Below are 23,936 nucleotides of genomic sequence, written 5' to 3'. Positions count from 1 at the left end.
TACGTGTGACTGTACGTTTCATTCTTTCGTTTTTTTTCTTCTCTACGTTTTGTGTGGCTGGCAGTGCTATGTGTATGTGTTTGAGATGTAGTCGTGCACACAGATCGAAGGAGAGACACCGGGCGCCTCCATCAGGTTTGGAGGTTAGCGATTTGTGATTTTTAGTACTGTCCCGGGTGTTAGTTGTGTGCGATGCGAAACATTAACTTTAAACCGGTTTTGTCAGCCTGCAAGGCGTACATGTAGTCCGTATTTTAAACGATGTATTTGTGCGTGTGCGTGTGTGTTGGGGGGAAACCTAGAACAAAACAGGAAAAAAAACAACGACCTTTCACCATTTTTAAGGAGGCCATTTTTATCGCCGTTGTGCGTACCGCAGTACAGGCAGTGTCCCGCTCCCTTCCCTTCCCAAATTTTCCTCCATCACTGAATGTTTGTTGTTACACCAAGGAATCACACCCTACAATTGTTTGTTAAACGTGTTAATGTGTTTCACTACGAGGATTGTGATGTTGACAGCAGGCGGGGTTAAACACCGCTCCACAACACTTTGCAGCCGTAAGATGATCACTAAAAAAAAAATGGCCGTGTGACACTATCTATTAGTATACCAGCAACGGTGGTACAAAGCATCTCTCCTAAGTGAAAGCAAACAGAAAACGAAACATTAGCGAAACGAAAATAAGAAAGCAAAAAGAAAACAACACCCTCTGTGTAAGAAATGTTTTTTGTAAGGGTGTATACACACACACACGATAAACACACACACACACACCTACAAAAAAGAAAACTCCGCCCTCCGGTTTAGGGAGCGGAGTGTAAGGAGTCGAAGGTGGACTACACAATGAATGGATCTTTTTGTTAATATTTTAATATTATATAATTAGAAGGTATATATATATAAAAGTAATAATATACATACAAACACACACAGAGATACAGTCGTATGCTCGCCTTGGTCGTATGCGACATCTGGTGAGTGTGTGTGTGAGTGTGGGGGAGGGGTTGGTCGATGCTGAGGGTGATTGCGAAACCGGAACAAGTTGTGCAAAAAATGTAAATGTGTAAAAGAAAATATTTTTCAAACCAGATAGAAAAAGAGAGAGAGAGAAAGAGCACGCAAACATACAATAAAAGAATAAGAAACATCAGTTACCCTCCTTTACTGCTTCATCGTTCTCCTTCCTTCCCTTATAATCCCATCGTTCCCATCCCCTGGTGCATGTTTGGTTTTTGGGAATATCTTCTACTAATTGTGTACATGGTATACACTTCAAGAAGAATAAAAAATCTCCTACACCCATTACATTACAAAACAAAAAAAACGAAAACACTGGACAGTAAAACAGAAAACAGTAAAACAAAATTCAATTTGCTCGAGCGCGCTTAATGGCTTGAAAGGAAAAATAAATAAATATAGAAATACAATGGATGCAAGAGGCAAACACAACCGAAAGATAAAGGCGCAAGTTTAAGGCCAACGATGAGAGAACGGAAGAAGAAAAAGGATTACAAAAAAAAAAAAACATGGCAGAAAACTAGTTGTATGGCCCTGTGGCAAAATGGACGTTACGTCGGGGTGGCTGAGAGATAGCAGCAACACGAATTACATCTTTATCGTTTTTTTGGTCCAGATGGAAAAAAGTGCGTCTGGAATAAAATGAGGAAATAAGAAAACAAAACACACAGAATAGATCAAGCATTCGTGGTTTGCTTGTACGTGCTGCGTCCGAAACACTACCACTACATTTCACCGGTAAGAAATTTACTAGTGTTGGATGAATCTGATTCTGATTCATGAATCTCCGAATAATCAAGAGTCCTCAAAGATGTTAGATTCCCGAAGATACGAAAATTTGAATCAAATATAATACTGCAAATGCCGTCATTATGGAATAAATAATAAAAATTTGATTCAAAGGCTCATGATTCGACAATAGTTTGCTCTTGACTGTCAAGTAGATCGGTCGTGTTTTTTCACAGCAAGAGTACGCATCGTTTTCAAAACAACAACAACATCATTTTGAAATGGAAGCAACAGGAGTGAGGCCCATAAGGGACAAAACGTTGAAGATATTGTACGAGGGCATCCCAAAACGGCCTTCACGAGCCAATGTGATTGATTTTATTGTCGATACACTGAAGGCCGGAGAAATTGTTACACGGATCCAGATGTGCACGTCAACGGCAGTGGTCTACGTAGAAACGGAGACGCTTGCGCAGGCGCAAAAACTGGTGCAGGAGCATCAGGGCAAGCATCACCTGGAGATCGACGGGACATCTTACCCGTTGCCGATCCTTCTGGAGGACGGTGCAACGGAGATGCGACTGCACGAACTGCCCCCGTACGTCACCGAGGAGCAAATAAAATCAGCGCTGGCCAGCTTTGGGGAAGTGATTTCAGTAACGGAGACAGAGTACGGCCAGGAAAGCAAAGTGCCGGGGATAAAGACGGGCATACGCCTGGTCAAGATTATCCTGAAATCACCCACACTACAAATCGGACCAATAATCACGGTGGCAGGGGAGCGCACCACTGTAGCGTACAGTGGCCAAAACCCATACTGCCGCTACTGTTTGATGCCGGAACACGTTGGCATGGGATGCATGCAGAGCAAGCGTAGCTTGGTCAAGGCACAAGGTGTATCGTATGCTGGAGTGATCAAGGCATCTCCAACAGCACAAGGCCCTAAACAAAGCGGTAAAACAAAACAACACGAAAAAAGTGCGTTAGTGCCAGCACCGAAAGCACCGACGACAACAACAGCCAACGCACAAAGTGGTGCGGCTGCACCGAAGGCTCCGGCGATAGCACCGAAGGATCCGGCTGTAGCTCCGAAGGCTCCGGCTACAGCACCGACGGCACCGAGCACTGCACCAACGGCACCGAGCACTGCACCAACAACAACAACAGCATCAACACCAGCAAAGCTCGAAGTAGAGAGCGTGAACGCACTCTCTACGCACGCTTTCAAAGCGCCCCGAGTTCCTTCCCCCACTCCACCTTCCTCAAAGCCTGATCCTGATTCAAAGGGTAAGCGTAAAAACGATGACGAAACGGATAGCGACGCGTCTAACGCGTCGGTTGGAGGAACGGTTAGGCGCAAGCCTGGCCGTCCGCCGAAAAATCCAAAAACTATTCCACTAACAGACACACACACTGCGGGGTAATCATTTTATTTGCGATGGATTCACATGCTAGTTATGTATTTGCTTCAATTAATTTGAACGCAATTTCCAACGTTACTGAATTGAATGCTCTTCAAACATTTATACGAAACATAGACGCCGACATTATATTCTTACAAGAAGTGTACGACAGCAACATTTCACTTCCTGGCTACACAGTGCTTGCGAATGTGAATGTTGATAAACGAGGAACAGCGATGGCATTGCGGGAACGTCTACATTGAAGACACATCTACGCACAACAGATTTACACGTACTGGCCTTTTCTGATCATAAAGCTCTGACGGTTCGAGTGTGCCTGCCAACCAATAATTACACCAGATCGCGGAGTAATGCTTACTGGCAACTAAGGCCACATATATTGACCCACGAAAATATAGAGGAGTTCAAAAGCAAGTGGAACGTATGGACAAGACAACGAAGGAATTTTGGTTCCTGGATGGATTGGTGGATTCATTTCGCCAAACCAAAAATTAAATCGTTTTTCCGTTGGAAAACGAATCAAAAATACTCCGCGTTTCGCTCGCGACAGAATATCCTCTATAGAGTGCTCAAAAACTCATATGATAACTACGTTTCAAATCCCGATGAGCTAGTTAACATTAATCGTGTGAAAGGAAAGATCGTCTCGCTTCAGAGACGTTTCTCTGAAGAATTCTCACGTATAAACGAGACACGAGTTGCTGGTGAAAGTATCTCTACGTTTCAGTTAGCGGAACGTAGGCGAACTCGAACCGTGATTGACAAACTAATGTCTGATGATGGCGGAGTTATTGATCAGGAAGAGGAAATCAGACAACACATACACACATACTACAGACATTTATACACCGACGAACACTTACCGACGGACGATACGTTTACCTGTAACCGAATCATTCCAGAGGATTGTAACACCAATAATAATTGCATGGAGGAAATCACACCTGATGAGATCCTCGATGCAGTCAAGAAATCCGCTTCGCGAAAGTCTCCTGGTCCAGATGGGATTCCGAAGGAATTTTATCTTCGTACTTACGAGATAATTCACAACCACGGGCACCATTTCTTGTTATCGACCTATATCTCTGCTTAACACAGATTATAAGCTACTGTCGAGAATTATCAAACTGCGACTTGATATGATTATCAAAAAGTGGGGAATAATATCGACAGCGCAAAAGTGTAGCAACAAACCTTGCAACATTTTTCAAGCTGTACTCTCTGTTAAGGAGAGAGTGGTTGATCTCAAGAACAAGCGAAAGTGTGGCAAGCTCGTGTCTTTTGATTTATCACAGGCCTTTGACAGAGTCAACAGGAGTTTTCTGTGGCGAACTATGTCTTCTCTGGGCTTCAATCCAGGACTTGTGCGGCTTTTGCGTACGGTTGGGGAACAATCCTCTTCCCGCATCCTCATAAATGGCAACCTTTCCACACCCTTTCCTATCCAACGATCCGTCAGACAGGGCGATCCCTTATCCATGCACCTGTTTGTCCTTTATCTTAATCCCCTCATCACCAGATTAGAAGGTATATGTTGCGATCAGGACAACATTTGTTGCATCGGTCTGTGGCGCCCGATCAATGGACATAGCTTTGGTCTCTAGCACAATACGATCCTTTCTCTGGGACGGATCTGGAGGATTCCGTATCCCATTGCAGCAGTTGGCACTCCCCAGACATCGAGGCGGACTGAACCTGCACATTCCAGCTATCAACGCTACAGCACTGTTGGTGAACCGGTATGTTGCCGAACAGGATTGCCTGAGGGTCGGAGCCCAACACATATCTCGTGCTGGTAACCCTCCCAATATAGGCTCCATCTCGTCGACATATCCCTGCCTGAGAACGGTGATCCAGCAGTTGGCGTATTTCCCATCGCAGGCAAATTACAGTACGAAAACCATACGTCGAAGCATGGTCGAGAAAATTCCAGACCCAAAGGTAGTCCTGGAGTCACCTTCCACAAATTGGCGATGGATCTGGAAGAATATAAACTACCAACTGTCCTCGATCCAGAGATCAGCACTCTACCTGTTGGTTAACGACAAGGTGCCACACGGGATGCTAATGCAGAGGATGAACAGAGCATCGTCGGCCTGCGCGGTGTGCTCCCAGCCAGAGACCCTGGAGCATAAACTTGCTAAGTGTGTGAGGGTTTCTAATGCTTGGAGCATACTGTTGCACGAAATTGCAGTCATCGTTCCGAACCATTCCCTAAACTTCCCTTTCCTCCTCTTACCTGTCTTAAGTAACATTAGTTCAAGTAAGAGGACTCTTATCCTACGTTTGTTTGCAAACTACACATCCACATTGTTGGTTTGTCATCCACATTGTTGGAAACAACAATGCTGCGATTGATGTAACAATCCTTAAATGTTCTTTGTAAAACTCTGTACTTCATCCTTACGTGTTCCCCTTCATTTTGTTAACTAGGATGTAAGTTGTTTTTTAATAAACACTTTTATAAAAAAAAAATTCGTATGACTCTTCTCAAAAGACTCATTAGACACAATTAGTGATTTGCACAAAGATTCAAAATGAATAATTGATTTAAATCTTTCTAGCGAGTGAGTTAATTAAAATATTCAAGAAGAGTATTTATAACTTTTTGCGATTTAACTCATTCATAAAGAATTAAATCATTCAAGACAATTAAAAAATATTCTTCACTGTTACTAGATGTTATATTCCCGACTACACAATAATCGAGAACGATCAAAGGTTCATGAATGTTAAGGAATAGTGAACATTTTGATAGTTATGACTCAAGATTCGAATGATTCTTCTCAAAAGACTCATTAGACACAACTAGTGATGTGCACAATGATTCAGAATGAATGAATGATTTAAATCTAGGAAAATCATCTAAGGAGTTCGAATCCCCAAGAAGAGTATTTAATACTCTTTACGATTTAACTCATTCATAACAAATTAAATCATTCAAATAAAAAAAAAAAAATTCACGGTGATCTTTAACTCACGATTTCAATCACGAGACACTCATCATGGTCGCTAACTTGAAATTATTGAAATCTTTAAGAGTGAGTTTAAGAATTAAATCTTTACTCTAACTCTTTAACTCTCGGATTCAAATCTTTCAAAGGAATTCTAGAATCAACGCTAGGAAATACATAACAAATGGTATGTTCTCGCTCGTTGTGTTTCGCCAATTTCTTTACAGTTGTTTTGTTTTTTTTTTTGTTGGTTTTTGTTTTCTTCACCTCACCTTTATTTAGCTCAATAATGTATTTTTTATGGATGAGACAACCAGTATATTGCGTCTTTTTTTCTCTTCATTTCTCGTCACTCGATTTGATGTACTCACGTATTGATATTTGTTTTGCTTTTCTCCCTTATTTTTTTTTTTTCATTTTCACTCTTACTTTTGCGTTACTAGCCACTTTGTTTGTTTGTTAAGTTCTCACGTAGTAGTCAACTATTTTCATCTTTCATATAGTGTATTACCGTCTGGGCGATATTATTTTTGTTCTTCCTTTGCTCTTGTATTTGTGTACAATGTGTTTTCTTCTTCTTATTCTGCTCTTTTCTGCCTTTTTATTAGCATTTTATTCTTTTTTGAGTCACGATTTTGTTTTGTTTTCGCCTTAATTTCATAAACTTTGTTTAATTTACCTAAACGAATAGTTCGAAGAGTGAGAAAATGGATAACAGGGAAAAATTCGGGATTGCAGATGGAGCATGAACGACTGGGCAAGGTAGGGAGGGGGTGCGGGCGAGGAATTATTGGGAAGGATAGGAGGATTATTTTCTTTTGTTAATAGTTTAATAACCAGCTAATAAGCACAAAAATACGTTCGATACGATTTTGGAAGAGGGGTTTCTTTCCCAATTTTGTTGCTTCGCATTTTCTATATGTATCAGACGCGCGATTGTTATGTTTTCGCTTTTCACACTGCCCCTTCCTTTTTGTTCAGTATTTTTACTTCCTCTTGTTTGTCCCTTTTCTTCACTTTCATGCTAGCATCTTCATTAAGTGGTAACAGCAAACATGTTTCTGTGTATATGTGTGTGTGTGTGTGTTTGGGGAGGTTTTTTTTGTACACTGTTTTGTATTCGGGATGTTCGATTTTGTCGCTCTACTGGAGTGTTGGTTCTGATAGTGGGAGGTGAAATTACTCATAAAGGGAATTATGGAGGGTACCTGGTGCCTGCAGGTTCAGGATTTTGCGTTCAGGACCTAGACGGATGAGGAACGACAGGTAAGGATAGCCAGCCAAACAGCGTTGAGAGTAATGAATAGTCTTTCATCTGCATGTATGTGTATTGTGTATGTGTGCGCGTGTGTGTCCATGTGTACGTATGATTATGAGCTTTCTCTAACTCCCGGTTCTAGGACCTGCCTGACAATGGGAGATTTTATAAATATTTATATCCATAATTATTCTTATATTGATTCATTTTGGGTTTTTTTTTATCATTTGCTTTTCATATTTCCATTTTATATTTTCATCCTCTTTTATTTGCTTGCACTGAGACTCTTTTTGTTTTGTGTTTGTGTTTGCCGATGTTTTTTGTGTTTCTCCTTTTGTTTGTTTCGTTTTTTTTTCTTTTTTCTAAGATACACTGATATTGTTTTATTTTTCCTTCATTCTATATAATGCTTTTTTTGTGTGTCTTTTCTCTCTTCCATTTTTGTTTTTTTTTGGTTGTTGTTGTGTTCTTCTATTATTTCCATCTTTTATTTGCTTAACAAACACTACCCACTGTTTTCACTAGCGCTTTTTTTTCCCACCAAGCACTCAGTACATCGAAAAAACAACGCACCATTTTCGCCTTTTCTATGCGCGTGTATGTGTGTGTACATATGGTGTATGTGTGGCTGCGGGTTTGCGAAGTTCTCTTGGTTTGAGTTCCTTTTCTATTTTTAAGCTGAGTTTGAAATTTTATTAACTCTTCGGATCCGTACTTCCAGTTACTTGATGATATCAAGATTACGTTTACTGCACAAGCAACCCCCATCCATTATTTATTTGTATACACATGGATTGTTTTTTTTGGGACAATTCATGCGCCCATCCAAAACTAAAAATTAAAAAATTAAATATTTAGATATGCTTTCTGTTCTATACCGCCATTTTACTTGTAGCCATTTTTGTTTTTTGCTCCTTTTTTCACCCTTTTTTTGCTTTGCATGTACACACTTGCAGTGTGCAGTGTGTGTGGTGTTTAGTAAGTACAGACAACATAAAAGCGTTACGTCTTTCTCGGTGGTGTTTGTATGTTTATGTGTTTGTGTGAGTGCAATCATAATAAATCACACTAAACTTATTTAAAAATAAAACCCCGAAAAACAGAAGTTAAACACACACACACTTCTGTTGCAATTAAAACCAAAGAAGAAAAAAAAACAACCACAAACACACACTATACAACAACGTCTTGCGTTTTTTTTTTGTTTGGGGGAACAACCCATCGCCCATTTTGTTTCCAAAATGGTTTTTATGTGTAGCCTATGGGCGCGCAATTCTCCCGCCACTACTAGTAATCGCCACAGCTAAAACGATAATAATGGTAACATTGATACTTTTCACGTTTTTTTTCCTAAACTATATGTATATATATATATATGTATGTATATATATATATGCCACGATCCTTTCGTTATTCTAGTTTCGATTTGATTCGCGCACTTGAGATACGGCGTAACGTAACGGGGGCCTCCCACACACTGATAGAAAACTATTTGTTGCTGTCATTATGTTTGTGTGTGTGTGTGTGTGGTGTACTGCATTGTGGCAGCATAATGCGTTTGCCCTCTGTCAACAAGCGATTTTCATCCGGCGTGTATCGCGCGCGCAACGGCCTTTTATTGTTGCGTTACGCATAATGTAACGCACTCGTATGTAACCACATTCGGTGCATCAACGTTACGCTAATGTAAACACATACACACACACACACACACACACACACATAATGCAGCCACGAATGCGCCAGTGGTAAATATTGGTGGTATTAGCCATTAGGGTAAACATCAATTTTATAGCAGAGGCCAGTCAGGCTCACTAGGGCTGCGACTGCGATTATGCTACGGTTTCCGTACGGCCAGAAGCAAAACCGTGTTTTTTTTCCCCGACGCCTAAATACTTCTATCAAACACAAACATTCTCCCTATATGTATATGGTATATGTATATGTGTGTATATATATCTCTGCAATTTTGCTACTGATTTGTTGCGCCTGAACCCACAAATCCGGTGTACCGTTCACATAACTACATACCTCAACCCCCCCGCTTCCTTCCCGCAGAAGAAGGGGCTTCCTATGTATGAGATTAATGCATTTCTTCCCTCGCGCATGCTATTCCAATACACTTTGCTACCAATTACGGGCATGCTCGAAGCATGCTGTAAAAGTGCACATCGCAATTTCCTAACACAACACAGAAGAAGCCTTTTTTTGTTTGTTTGATAATATCGTCTGCATTCTGCTTGTTGCTAAGCGTCTATCCAACGCCTCCTTCGCACATCCCCAATTATCCCTGTTTTTCAGCCATATGCGCTCAGTCCTATGAAGGGGAGAGTAGTGGTATACTTGTCTTCTTTCCAGCAGAAGATCCTTGTGCTCCAGGTATATATGCTCCACGCCGTGCATGGGTGCATCCTGTCCTCCCTATTCTCCGGTTTCCCTTTCCTTACATGGCTGCCGTGTCACACACACACACACGCACAGCCCCAACAATTCAAAAAGGCCAAGAACGTACAAAACAAAACAAAACATTGCAACAGTAACACGTATTGCTGCGTTTCAACGTTGTTCAACAATAACAGGACGTGACATAAAAGGGGTTGATGTGGGCCGGGGACGTTGGTTGATCAACATGTAGCCAGGTTAATAGGATAGAAACAGCCTGTGGCTCAGTATCAATAGTCAGCTTCATTATATGTAGTCGCTGCTTTGCTAAAGTTCCTTCTCCCGTTTCGCATTGTATGTGGGTTGTTTTTTTTTGTCTGTTTGTCTCACTCCGTTCACTGCGGTTCCTGCTCCAGATTACCGGCACTGTCTTGATCGAGATCGTCCTCTTCCTCGTCATTTTCAGCCAGGGTCATCTAAAATAGTACCATCAAATACTATTAGTACGGTGCGAAAATGACTAAGAAATTAAAGGCAAACATGGATCAAACTTAAAACCAAACATAATTAAAGGAATTTAAAGACAAATTACAAAATAACAAGTAAAGATTAACTTTAGGACCTCGGAAGCAGGAATAAGTTGATAAACAGTTTAATAAAACCTTGTAAATCGTGAACAGAACAGTTCATGATTAAGCCACCATCAAGTTGTATCCTGGTCACGGCACCAAAACTTCGAATGCTCCAATGATCTTGTTTATGCTTCCAGTTGATCGTTTAAGCACTCACCTGAAATCGTAACCTTGCGGCCAGCGCTTGTGGATCGATGGGCATGGGTTCCTGCTGTTCGTTTCGCTTGCCACCCTCCTTCTCCGTCGCCTCAGGTCCACCGGAAGCACCCGGCTGGGACGGTTGGTGCTGCTGCTGATCGTCTTCCTCCTCGTCCTTTTCCTGCGAGGGTGGCGATGGTGGCGGTATCAGTGCCTGGTAGTATGCCCGGTTCTCCTCCAGCCGGTCCAGTATGTCCTGGGCGTCCGGCCGTACCAGTTCCGCCCATGCCTCCCACAGCGGATGCACGATGTAGTCGATGAAGCCGACCTGCGAGCTTTCCACCGTCGCGGAACGCCGGTCGCACATGGGCGACACATCCATACCGGCCGCCCGTTCCCGGTCACCCTGCCGGAAAAACTCCTCCATCAGGCGGCGCACCCAGCGCCGGTAGAGCGGTAGCGGTTTGGTGGGATTGCTCAGATCCGCGCAGTGTACCAGGTTTTGCAGCACCTGGATCCGGTCGGTGTAGCTGTCCAGCAGGCGGAGCAACACACCGCTACCGCTGCTGCGCGATTCCGACGGGTTCTGGTTGCCCGATATTGCCACCTTCTTCGTTTCGACCATCGTCTTCAGATCCGCCAGCAGCGTCATGTGTTTGGACATGTCGGTTGACAGTACCATGTCTATCACCATCTTCCGGAAGGTAGCACGCTGCTTTCTGCGTAGAAGAAACGGTTGAGAAGCGTAAGACAGTGTACAGATACTGCTTCAAACATCGACGAACGAAATACTCACTTCGGTAGATTGCGCAGGATGTTGCAATCATCATTCTGCATAAGTTTGAAGGCCACCGCCAAGTGATGATTTTCCAATACTGATTCGTCGTTATACATAAGCGCCAATTCCGAGCCTGAGAACGAGAGAGTTCATGAAGGTGAGGAGGGTTGTCCACGCATCGAGCATCTTAACACACTTACTAGAGTTAATAAGAAATTGGTTTGTCAAACCGGGATGGTCGACATCGTGTATGCAGGCGGCGACCAGTGCCGCACACACCTCGAGCGGTGTAAACACACCGTCCAGTGCCGGACTGTGGAGTAGCGCGTGCGTACTTTGCGTCACGTCAGCCGCATGCAACGAGTTATGGAACGGATTGTCCGCCACGTAGTGATCCTCGACCGTGCTGACGAACGCCAGCAGCACCGTCGGCGGTATGGTAAGCGTTCGCGGGATGTTACGATCCTGGTGTCAGGACAGAGTCCGATCGAGAATAGATTAGTTTGAATGTAATTCTTCCCGTGCTGCTTCCCCATTTCCCGCATTCTAGCGTTCAAAATTCCACAATTCACCCCGGATCGTTTGAAATCTCACCTGGAACACAGTGTAGGCGACCGCTGTCAGTGGGCGACTACCGCTGAGCGTGCCGATGCGGAAGATATCCACGCCCCACTGGTCAATCTGGCCGAGCAGCCCGCCAAGTTCGGCTTCATCGGCCGCTGTCGCCGTCGGCACACCGTACGGCGGTAATCTTTCCGCCAAACTATTGCCACCGGCACCGGCACCGGCTGCACCGGAGAACGAGTTCGTGTGCTGCAACGGGCGCTTGAATCCACTGATCTCCGACATACGGCCCGCGGCCCCCGTTTGTCGTCCGATCAAGGCACTACCTACTACCGGCACGGATGGTACGTCTGGTTCTTGCTGTTTGTCTGCAGATGTTGAACAAAAAAAAAACAAGAATTTGGAAGTAAATAATATGTGTGTGGGTCCAAGACTCTCTGCTTGGCAGTAGGGCAATACATACCCAGGAACGTTGTGCAGATGTACTCGCTGATCTGATTACCCGACTTGCTGGATTCACTCAGATGGGACAATTCCTTGTTCAGTAACCGTTTGAACTGTGGCGATACAAATGTTGCAAGAGTGAGGCAGACACCTTACGCGACGAAAAAGCAACAAGACAACCCTACCTTAAGCGATGCCATGTCCGATACACTCCGATGCGTTTGAACCGTTTCCAACTGCTCCAGGCACCATTCAAGCTCGTCGATCGTTTCTGTGGTAAGTTGTCGCAGGTCACCTTCCTTGTCCGGTTGGCTATCATCGCCCTGTCCACTGAGGTCAGACAACATGTGACATTAACCCCCTATTCCACCCACATCTCCCAGCCCGATGACCGCTTACCTGCCCGGATCGGTTTCAGCGCTCTCCGCACCGGCGGAAGATCTTCGCGTCGTCAGCTCACTGTCCGCCACCGATGCCGGTAGGGCTGTTGATAGTGCGTACAGGTTAGCACGTACGGTGCGCAAACTAGCTAAAATCTGCGCAAAGGGCGTCACGATCAAATCGTCATGATGTCCACCCGAACCACCACCGCCAGATCCGCTCATGACACTTCCAGGAGCATGGTAAAGAGATAAGGGGTTAGGACGCTGGTGAACGACTGTTGAGGGAGGTGAAGGTAACTTACGTAGTTCGCTCGGACGTGGACGATGTTACCACGGTGGAGGCGGCACCAATAACGGTCGTCGCACTGCTGGACGGTGACGATGCAATCGACGACAGTACGGTCGGTTCCTCCAGTGTGGTTTCCTTCCAGTGGAACGCGCCATCCCGGCCGGCGGTTGACGTCAACGTTCCACCGCTTCCGGTGCCGCTGGTCACGTTCGAGCTGGACGTACCGGACCCGCTGTTGGCGTTGCATCGTGCTGCCAGCAGCGATACGGACGACACCTTCGGCGATATCTCAAAGTCCGAATCGGAACGATAGAGGAACGATTCGCGACGCTGCGGTAGGGCGGCTGAGAGTAGTGTACCCGGTCCGCCGGGTCCACCATCGCCCGACGGTAGCAGCAGTGGTGAGCGCCGGCTCGTATACCCTCCGACGACGCTCATCACACCGCTCGGTGGTCCACTGCCGGACCCCTCCGCATTGTCCATGAAGCTGCGCAATGGAGGGAGGAATGAGATGCAATTAGTGAACCTGAAGCACGGCAAGTGAGCGAATCATGTCAGGCGAATTCTCAAAAGTTCCGAAAATCAGGAGCGGAACGAATCCGTTCACCCCTTGCAAGGAGTGGACTTATGGAAGAGCGATATTTGGAGCGTCGTTCCAAGGGGCGATATTTTGAGCGCAGTTCCAGAGAGCAATATTTTGAGCGTTATTCCAAGGAGCGATATTTGGAGCGCAGTTCGAAAGAGCGATATTTAGAGCGCAGTTTCAAAGAGCTATATTTGGAGCGCAGTTTCAAAGAGCCTTATTTGGAGCGTTTTTCCAAAGAGTGATATTTGGAACGTTATTCCAAGGATTAATATTTGGAACATCGTTTCAAGATTGCAATTATTGGAACGTCATTCCAAGGAGCGATATTTGGAGCATAGTTCCAGAGAGCAATATTTTGAGCGTCTTTCCAAAGAGCGATATTTGGAGCGCAGTTTCAAAAAACGATAATTGGAGCGTCATTCCAAGGATTAATATTTGGAACATCGTTTCAAGAATGCAATTATTTGAACGTTATTTCAAGGAGCGATATTTGGAGCGCAGTTCGAAAGAGCGATATTTAGAGCGCAGTTTCAAAGAGCTATATTTGGAGCGCAGTTCCAAAGAGCAATATTTTGAGCGTTATTCCAAGGAGCGATATTTGGAGCGTTATTCCAAGGATTAATATTTGGAACATCGTTTCAAGAATGCAATTATTGGAACGTCATTCAAAGGAGCGATATGTGGAGCGTCATTCCAAGGAGCGATATATGGAGCGTCATTCCAAGGAGCGATATTTGGAACGCAGTTCCAAGGAGCGATATTTGGAGCGTCATTCCAAGGAGCGATATTTGGAACGCAGTTACAAGGAGCGATATTTGGAGCGTCATTCCAAGGAGCGATATTTGGAACGCAGTTCCAAGGAGCAATGTTTGGATCACGTTTTCACGGAGCGATATTTGGAGCGCAGTTCCAAAGATGCGATCTTTGAAGCGACGATCGATATTTGGAGCAGTATCAGAAAGCAATTGCAGAGCGAATTTTTTTGCACCCGATGTCGTTTACTACAGGTAAGGAGCGGAACCGTTCCATCAGGTTCGTTCCTTCTTTCCCATCGCTAGTCCAAACACGCTGCGTGTGTGTCTTTGCCGATGCACCTGTTTCGCATCGATCATCTAGGAGGAAAGCAGGGGAACATCGGTTTCGAGAATATCGTGTACGAGGAATCCCACCGATAGATAGATTCGCATCGAAAATAAACGATAGTTCTGGGTGTCTCAAGTAATCCGGCAGCAAGCAGTAGAGTGAACAAACATTCTACCAGTTCGGCGAACGTTAGAATGTTGTCTGGTCTAGAAAGACTGTTGGGACCATCGCCAAAGCACGTCACCCACCAACCAGCGTTGACATCTGGCCGGTGACTCGCGAACATTCATCGCAGTAAGCGAAAAAATACTTCATACCTCGGCTACCCTGGGCGGAGGGTACTATCAGTGGAGTGGACACGAAACTATGTGATGACACAACGCACCCCACGGCTTTAGCTCATTAAAGACCGACCAGGCCAACAGGAGGGGAGGGGCAACAACAAAAAAAACTCCACACAATGAAACAATCTGGCTGATTTCCCGATGCTTTCCCCAGCCGGGTTCTCATGTCTCCGGTTGCAACACCGCACGCCACGCATGTGTTGTCTACGAGCGTAATGAATTGAATCAATTACACGCGCATAACGTGGAAAGATACGTCCACTGCCACCACTGCCGCACTTCACTGCCCGGGAACTTCACGCCAAGAATCAATGTCCATTTATGTAGTGCCTGTGGGTGTGTGTGTGTATGTGTGTGTGTTGTGTACGCGTGCCTTAAATTGTGGCAATCAATAAACTTTCGTCCGACCCATTCCCCCCCCCCCCCCCCCCCAATCCCTGGAAGGATTCTCACAGCTTGCAACGCTGATGGTAGTTGCCGCCAGTGCCTCCCGGACCGAGCAGTGTGATCGCAGGGTTCGGCCGCATCATTGACGTTGTCATCATCATGCGCGACGCTTTCGTCGCACTAAACCGAGCGCACTGCTGCTGCTGCTGATACGGTTGGTCGTTGTCCGCTGCGGTGATGGAGCGCACACTGGACATGATGCCCGCATTGCTTGCTCGTGATTTGGTTGATGAGGATGTGGCCGATACTGCGGAGGCTGAGTGCGACGTGGTGGAGGACGAATAAATGACCTGCTGGCGGTTCTGCTGGATGCGGACGGTTCGGTACTCGTACAGGGCCGAGTCCTTTGGTCGCAGTGCGCCACCGAGCGGTGGCACATCCGGCGTGCTAGGTTCCATCGCCCAACTCTCGGCTGCTAGAAGTCCGGGACTCCAGAACTCAGGTGCATCCACTAACAGCTGTTCCGCACCACAAACACTGGCGCGCACGCGCGCGGATGCACAACACTTTAATTTCCACTCCGATTGCTTCGAGCTTCCGGGGGCGAGATTGCGAGCTCGCGAGCAGCAGAAGTAGAACCGCCTGCTAATCCTTCGGTTGGATTAGAACCTCACGAAACCGAACCAGCAGAAGGCAGCGGACCGGATCACACGAACCGTGATTGCACACTTCCAATGAACCACAGAAACGAAAAACCCCCTACGTCCGCTAGGTGGTGTGTGTACTCCTAAGAATTGCTCGCCACGATCTAAAACACATCCCCCCGCACCACCCCCCACCCCCTCAGGGAGATGTATGTGTACAGCAACAGGCCACAACATACGTGTGGGATATATCGGTACGCCGTGCCGTAGGAAAAAATAGGGAGCCCCCGGCTGTGGCGTTGTTGTCCATCGCCGCAGCCCTTCAGCTCTCGCTGGTGCTCGGAGATGATCGCACACCAAACCATCGCCGACGCTCTGCATCTCGCTTGAGCAGCACCGTATCGGCGCTTGCCGGTGTATGTGTCGGCTGCTCGGGACGATCGTGCCAGCATCCGTGGTCAACTATATTTAGAAAAATTCGGCCAGCATTCGTCCGCGCTGCCGACCACTCCTGCACCCCCCCGGGTTTTCGCTTCGCCCACCCGCTCGGAGAGCCTGGGATACGCTGACGTCGCGCGTTCCCGCTCGTTTTGTCGCGCCCGGAGCATCGCGTTACTGGTGCGCGGTGCGCTTAGTGCGCGCCAGCACGCGCCAATGCTCCGTCACCCTCCAATCCGTCCGCAACACTAGCACGGAGTACATTCCAACCTGCTCCACACACACTGTGCGCGGTACACGATCCATTCTTTAGCCGTGGTGTGGTCGCTACCATTCCTGTGGGACGATCCGTTTTTTTTTGTTTTGTTTTTTTTTTTGTTCTTGCCCCCCCCCCGCCACGCCAAACATATCACCGCCACCCACCCCGCGCAGCCGTTCCCAACCACGGCGCCTTGAAGGAAACCTTGAATGTCGGCGGGCAATTTTGCTGCCGTGTGGTGACAGTTGACCGTGGCGGAGCCGGCGTGGGAGGGTGGCGGGGGAGGGTGGCGGGGGAGGAGCGTGTGGAGTCATCGGATATTATTAGGAGCATTAAGAGCACACACACACACACCCGCTTATGGAGCGTTCGCTGAGCGCGCTTTGATGATGAACGCTGATGGACACACTGCCCACCTTGCTTCGTACGGGTTGCGGTTTTTGAGGATGGCACGGGATGTGTGAACAATGCGTTGATAATGGTGGGGATGAAAATTGATTGTAGATGTGTCCGGTGGCGGAGGTTGTGCAGAATTGGGTCTTTTGGACACTGTTCCCAAAAAAAACCGCAACTTCCTAAATTAGCCTTCGATACAAGATAAACAGACGCGAGTACATAAACAGATTACACACTCACTCACACACACACACACATACCAATGGGGTAGAGCTGTAGATCCTCTGCGCTTGTTGCCACTGCCACCGGGACCTCCCGTACCGCTGCCACCACTGCTAAAGAAGTACTTGTTGCGAAACATGGCTACATACACAACGCACAACGCACAGTTCCCACCGCACCTGGCTTCCACCACCCACTGGCACTAATGCTACCCGGTGGCGATGTTCGTTAGGAGACAGGCCCTGCCAAGCGGAAAGGACCCTAGGACATTCGTCGCTGCACGGCGCACAGATGTTTGGCTCGGTAACCGTTCACGGGCGATTTCTCCGGCACTCTGTCACACGGGTTTTGATTTTGGACCGTTTACACTGTTGTTTCTTGTTTTTGTTTTTTTTTTACGGCCAGGCGGTTTGATAGTGTGTGGGTTGGCCCCCCCCCCTGGGGCCAGTGTGTTGGTTGTAGCTGGTCCGCCGGAAACACTTACCAGCAGGGATCTCTGGAACGGTTTGTGTCTATTTTCACTGCTGGCGTGCGCTCGTGCGCACACAAACACGCCCAGCTACACACAAACAGGCACACGGCACAGGTAGATGTCTAGCGCGTAGGGAATGTCTCTCACGAACAGATCTCGCACAGGAAGTCTTCGGTAGCACTGCCGCACCGTCCGCTTTTTCCAACGCGTAAGAACTCTCACCGCGGGGCAGCGCGTGACTGAACGTGGCCGTCACACTGTCACCTGCTTAACAAGGTGCTGAACAGCCGGTACGCACCACGATTTATATACACTCGCCGACGTCCTCCAGCCATGGTTCGGCGGCACATTTGGTTGGCAGTAAACATAAAACCATCCACCCATAAAAGTTTAACTACCACGGAAAAGCGGACAGCGAATCAACACCAAATCGGGGGTATGACCCGGAGTGTTCTCGGACGCACGACGTCTCGCCGCTGCCGAAGGGTCGGACCTGCGGATACCTCGCGTACCGATGCCATCGGGAACCCCGGCGTTCTGCCGATCGTCAGAGTAGGGGCACGGGCAAGCTCCCCAAATCATTGTAGAACAAATACGCAATCATCAGCAGCACTGCTGCGTTTTTGAACCACCAGCATCCAACGGAACCCGCGCGCGCCTTTCCTTCCCCAGAAATCGCATCCACGCCACGATCATACGAGTAAGTGTTCAATTAGAGGAGAAGCAATAAAAAAGAAAAAAAGGGAAAAACTACATCAAAACACTGCGTTCGCGCGCGCCCCGTTTTTTCGATGGCGCATCGGGTGTCGATGCCGTGCATCCGAATCCGACCGAACGCCGAGCAGGAAAGGGACCGGGCGCACACACGAAACGGAAAACAAAAGATCGCGAACCAATCAATGGAGGCAGAGTTCCCGCCGCGCGAAACGGTTCCAACCCGTCAATTCCGTCCGCCGGCCGGGCTGGTTGTCGGACGCAATCACCCGATCGCGTTTGTAATCAGCGTCCAGTGCGATTGCGTTTCGGTTGTATGTACGCCCGCGATTGCAGGGTTCTGATGCGGGGATGCTGCTAATGATGATCATAGGCATACGCAGTAGACCGTCCCCCGCCCCATCGCATTGAAATGGAAACAGTCTCCGGAACAGTTCCCACGCGACGTCACGCGTCACGGCCCACCCGTTGCGAATCAGCCGAAACTGGTGCATCCCAGTCGTTGTAGCGCAATGCCTGGTCCGGTTGTGTGGTACGCTAAGTTACTGCCCAACGATATCCGAGAGAAGTAGATTTGAATATCTACACATTTTTTGCTGTCGTTAGAACGACCTTACTTACGTTTCGGTTCGGTCGTGTGGGACCAACGAAACTGTCAAGCACAGCACTGGGTCACGCTATTTCAATATTTCCATAAAATCTTCCAATTTTATGTCATAAATAGTGACATTAAAGATGCATCCTCTCTTCCAATTTTCTGTCATAAATAGTGACATTCAAGATGCAATCTGTCTTCAAATTTTGTGTCATAAATAGTGACATTAAAGATGCAATCTATCTTCAAATTTTGTGTTGTAAATAGAGACATTGAAGATACATCCTATCTTCCAATTTTGTGTCATCAATAGTGACATTAAAGATGCAATCTATCTTCAAAGTTTGTATAATAAACAATGACATTAAAGAAGTTAATTATCTTCCAATTTTCTATTATTTACATGAAAGAAGCCTTGTACCTTCAAATTTTGTGTCATAAATAGTGATATTAAAGATGCATTCTATCTTTCAATTTTGTGTCATAAATAGTGACATTAAAGATGCAATCTATCTTCCAATTTTGTATCATAAACAATGACATTAAAGAAGTTAATTATTTTCCAATTTTCTATTATTTGTATTATTTGTATCATAAATAGTGACATTAAAGATGCAATCTATCTTCCAATTTTGTACCATAAACAATGACATCAAAGATGCATTTTATCTTCCAATTTTGTGTCATCAATAGAGACATTAAAGATGCAATCAATATTCAAATTTTGTATCATAAACAATGACATTAAAGATGCTATTCATGCCCATCTGTAATTAACACGCCAATTCTCCTAACTGTCATAAGCACCTCTTACGTTCTAAGTGATGTCCAGAAGTCATAGGTGTTTGTTATAAATAGCCCAATACCGCTAGACTCTAAGGTCCATTATTATCTGATATGATGTAGACACCTTCACGTGACAATTTTCCACGTTTCCAGCGAATTCTAGACACTTGTGACACTAGTTAAGGATAGACACCTGAGCTTCCAAAATCTGACCGGAGCGTAACAGATGCGTCTCCCGGCGGGTCACCGCAGTGCCGTGCCCGAGTAGCGCAACTTAAGGCAGCACCCAATAATCGATACGTACGTCTAAGGCTCTTTGTGTTTGTTTCCCCCCCGCCATGTATCGTTGCACTTGTTGCATCGAGCCGTAACCTGCCAATTAAATGCCAAGCGCAAATGAATGCCATTCTATGTCCCGCGCGCACACACCGAACCGAACGCGGTGTGATGATGGGACAGTGCATCATTAACTAGTTAGAGACCGGGGAGGTCCAGAGAGAACCCGCGCCTGTTTAGCGATCCCATCCATTACATGCCGTGCTGAACCTCACGCGAATACGATTACATGAAGCGTACCAAATGCTCACGAGCACTCGAATCAACGTGAACATCAAGGGAGACCACACCGCGGGTACCGTGTGCGAGAGAGTCAGATGATCGCAACCGACATTATTCGGCTATTTGGCGTTATAAACAACTGGCGAGAGCAACACACGGCATTCGAGGTACGAGGGCGTGATGGCGATTTCTTCTCGCGCACAATACAAAGGCACTTCAAAGATCCGGCCCTTGGCACACACACACACATAAAACTCGAGCGTGATCGAGAAAGTGCGCGCGGGAATAGAGCTAGAACACCGAAAACGGCCATTAAAAATTGCCAAGATTACACCCTGTTGATGCATCAATGCAGTGAACGGTCATGTACGAAACCAGGAAGTAAACTTTTTAGGGACTTCCAATAAAGTCTTGCGATGTATTTTTGGCCATCCAGGCAAGTATTTGAGTTTTTGATATTGGAGTGCTCTCAGTCCAATTTGAGAACTGCTATCAAATGGTATATTAGAGCAAATAGTGAGCCACAACTCTAAGGTAACCGTCCTACCGGGCATTAGACTTAGATATGTCAGATATGCTATCGGATATTCAAGTCTTTCATTTTAGAGTAAACTTAGTCCAATTTGAGAACTGGTAACCAAAAGGTATATTAGAGCAAATAGTGAGGTGCTACTCCTAGGTAACGTCCAAGCGGGCATTCGACTCAGATATACCAGATATTCTATCAGATATTAAAGTCTTTAATTTTAGAGTGCCCTTCGTCTAATATGAGAACTGGTACCAAAAGGTATCTTAGAGCAAATAGTGCGGCACTACTCTAAGGTAACGTCCTAGCGAGCATTAGGCTCAGATATACCAGATATTCTATCAGAAATTTAAGTCTTTCATTTTAGAGTGCCCTTAGTCCAATTTGAGGACTGCTATCAAACGGAATATTAGACAAGATAGTAGGACACAAGTTTAAGGAAACGTCCTAGCATTCATTAGACTCAGATATGTCAGATATTCTATCAGATATTTAAGTATTTCACTTCGGAGTGCCCTTAGTCCAATTTGAGCCAATAGTCCAATTAGGCTCAGATATACCAGATATTCCACCAGGTATTTAAGTCTGTCACCTCGGAGTGCTCTTAGTTCAATTTGAGGACTGGTATCAAACGGAATATTAGACAAGATAATGAGACACAAATCTAAGGTAACGTCCTAACGTGCATTAGACTCAGATATACCAGATATTCTATTAGATATTTAAGTCTGTCACTTCGGAGTGCCCTTAGTCCATTTTGAGGACTGGTAGAAAACGGAATATTAGACAAGATAATGAGACACAACTCTAAGGTAACGTCCTAGCGGGCATTAGACTCAGATATGTCAGATATTCTATCAGATATTTAAGTATTTCACTTCAGAGTGTCCTTAGTTCAATTTGAGGACTGGTATCAAACGGAATATTAGATAAGATAATGAGACAAAACTCTAAGGTAACTAAGGTAACGTCCTAACGTGCATTAGACTCAGATATACCAGATATTCTATCAGATATTTAAGTCTGTCACTTCGGAGTGCCCTTAGTCCATTTTGAGGACTGGTAGAAAACGGAATATTAGACAAGATAATGAGACACAAATCTAAGGTAACGTCCTAGCGGACATCAGACTCTTTGATATTAAAATATACATCCGACAAGGAATTTTGAAATGCCTTGAAAACCTTGGACTCAGCGAACACTTCAGGCTAAAAGGGCCAGGCCGTATGTCTCAGCTTGAACAAGCTGGAAAACTAATCTCAATGATATCTTCAATTAGAAATGATGCGATCACCAGCAGAAGATACGACAAAAGACTACGCTTAAACGACATCTAGACATCTGGACTACTTACCGCACGTTCGCTAGCGTATGTCGCCGGTTACGATGATACTTGGGATGGGGCGGTGGGAGTTGCTGTTTGCTGGTCGTACTGGAGCCGCCAGCCTGTTGGTGCTTCCCGGAGCCGGCTACCGTCGGTATGAGTGGAACGGCGAGGACCCGCCGCGCCGAATCGTCCTCATCCGCACTGTAGCCGTCTTCGTTCGGTTCGTTCTCGTCGTCGTCTTCCTCGTCGTCCGGTACCAGCCGGTCCCGGTCGTCGATCGGTTCCTTACCCTGTCCCATCTCGCTATCCTCCTCCTCCTCCTCGTCCTCCTCCATCATGGAGCCGCTGGTATCGGCTTCATCGTCCACCACGCCACCACCACCATCCTTCCGCACGTTTGCATCCGAGCTGCCGTTCCGCTTCCGTTCCTCCCGTATATGGGGAAGTGATTGTGGGTGTTGCTGGGCGGAGGTACCCCGATGCCGACCGCCCGCTCGCTGATGACCGCCCGGTACCGTTCGGCTGCCCGGGCCACCACCCATCATACCACCACCGGCCAGCAGTCCGATCGGGTGTGCGGCGATCTGCGACGGATCCTGGCCCCGGTCGAGACCGATCCGTCCCTTGAGCGGGTCGTCCTGCTCCATCTCATCGGTGTCCGCCTCTTCGTCGTCTTCCTCCTGCTTGGCCAGGGACGCTTGCAGTACACCGCGCGTACTGTTCCTCGGCCGTCCATTACCGGTAAGGATGGTGGTGGTTGTCAGGCCACCGGTTGTTTGCTTCCCGTCGCCCGACACAACCGTTGCCATCGCCACCGACTCCACGCCGCAGTGACTTCCGCCGCCGAGGCCGCCGCCGCTGTCGCCGACACCGGCGGCGCTAGCCGTTCGCCCGCTCGCCGATGTACCGTCCGCTGCACCCGCACCGCTACCACCACCACCCTCTCCACCGGGCCCTCGTCCTCCTCCTCCTCCTCTTCGTCCTCTTTCGCTTCGGCCACCGCCGTCGCCCCGGTCTCGGCCTCGGCCGATCCCGGTACGCTTGTCCTTGCCGTGCGCTGTCCGGTTCTGCGTGTCAGCGTCCTTCACTGTACCACCACTCGCACCACTACCACTACTCCGGGAACTTCCCCCTTCGCCTCCGCTTCCTCTTCCTCCTCCGTCTCCACCACTTCCACCTCCGCCTCCGTCGCCGCGGCACGGCAAACAGCAGCGGAACAGTCTGGCTGTCGCTTTCCGGCTGGGACTTTCACGCGGTTGACACACGGACGAACGGGCACCGGCAGTCGACTGCGGGTTGGCGGTGCACCGCAGCAGAAGCTTCGACTCGTCCTGCCCCACCGATTCGTCCTTCACTTCACCCTCTTCCTCCTCCTCGTCGCCGTCCTCGCCGTCGTCGTCGCCGTCGTTCGGTGCTTTCCGCTCTGTACCGTCCAACTTTTTGCGTCGCTTCACACAGAAAATGGCTGCCGGTGGAGTACGCACCGTGGCGGGTTTATCGAGCTGCCAGTACCGAACCGGTTCCGTCTACGTTACAGCACCTGCAGGTGGTGCAGCGGCGCACGCATACTAAACCACACGCGTCCACACGAAAACCACGGGCAGGT

General features: G+C 47.0%; 1 protein-coding gene across 1 annotated transcript; it reads right to left on the bottom strand.

Moving 5' to 3' along the window:
- Nucleotides 1–10,160: 10,160 nt before the first annotated feature.
- Nucleotides 10,161–23,139, bottom strand: LOC128713493 (cAMP-specific 3',5'-cyclic phosphodiesterase-like). Its single transcript, XM_053808356.1, has 10 exons — nucleotides 22,358–23,139; nucleotides 13,007–13,480; nucleotides 12,721–12,930; nucleotides 12,507–12,651; nucleotides 12,341–12,434; nucleotides 11,908–12,245; nucleotides 11,514–11,778; nucleotides 11,332–11,446; nucleotides 10,555–11,254; nucleotides 10,161–10,241 (listed from the first exon to the last, which is right to left on the bottom strand). Exons 1-10 carry the CDS (start codon nucleotides 23,137–23,139, stop codon nucleotides 10,161–10,163), a joined length of 3,204 nt encoding a protein of 1,067 aa, XP_053664331.1.
- Between the last annotated feature and the right edge of the window lie 797 nt (nucleotides 23,140–23,936).

The sequence above is a fragment of the Anopheles marshallii genome, chromosome X, assembly GCF_943734725.1.
Source record: "Anopheles marshallii chromosome X, idAnoMarsDA_429_01, whole genome shotgun sequence".
NCBI classification, from domain to species: Eukaryota; Metazoa; Arthropoda; class Insecta; order Diptera; family Culicidae; genus Anopheles; species Anopheles marshallii.
This window is presented reverse-complemented; position numbering and strand designations above follow the sequence as displayed.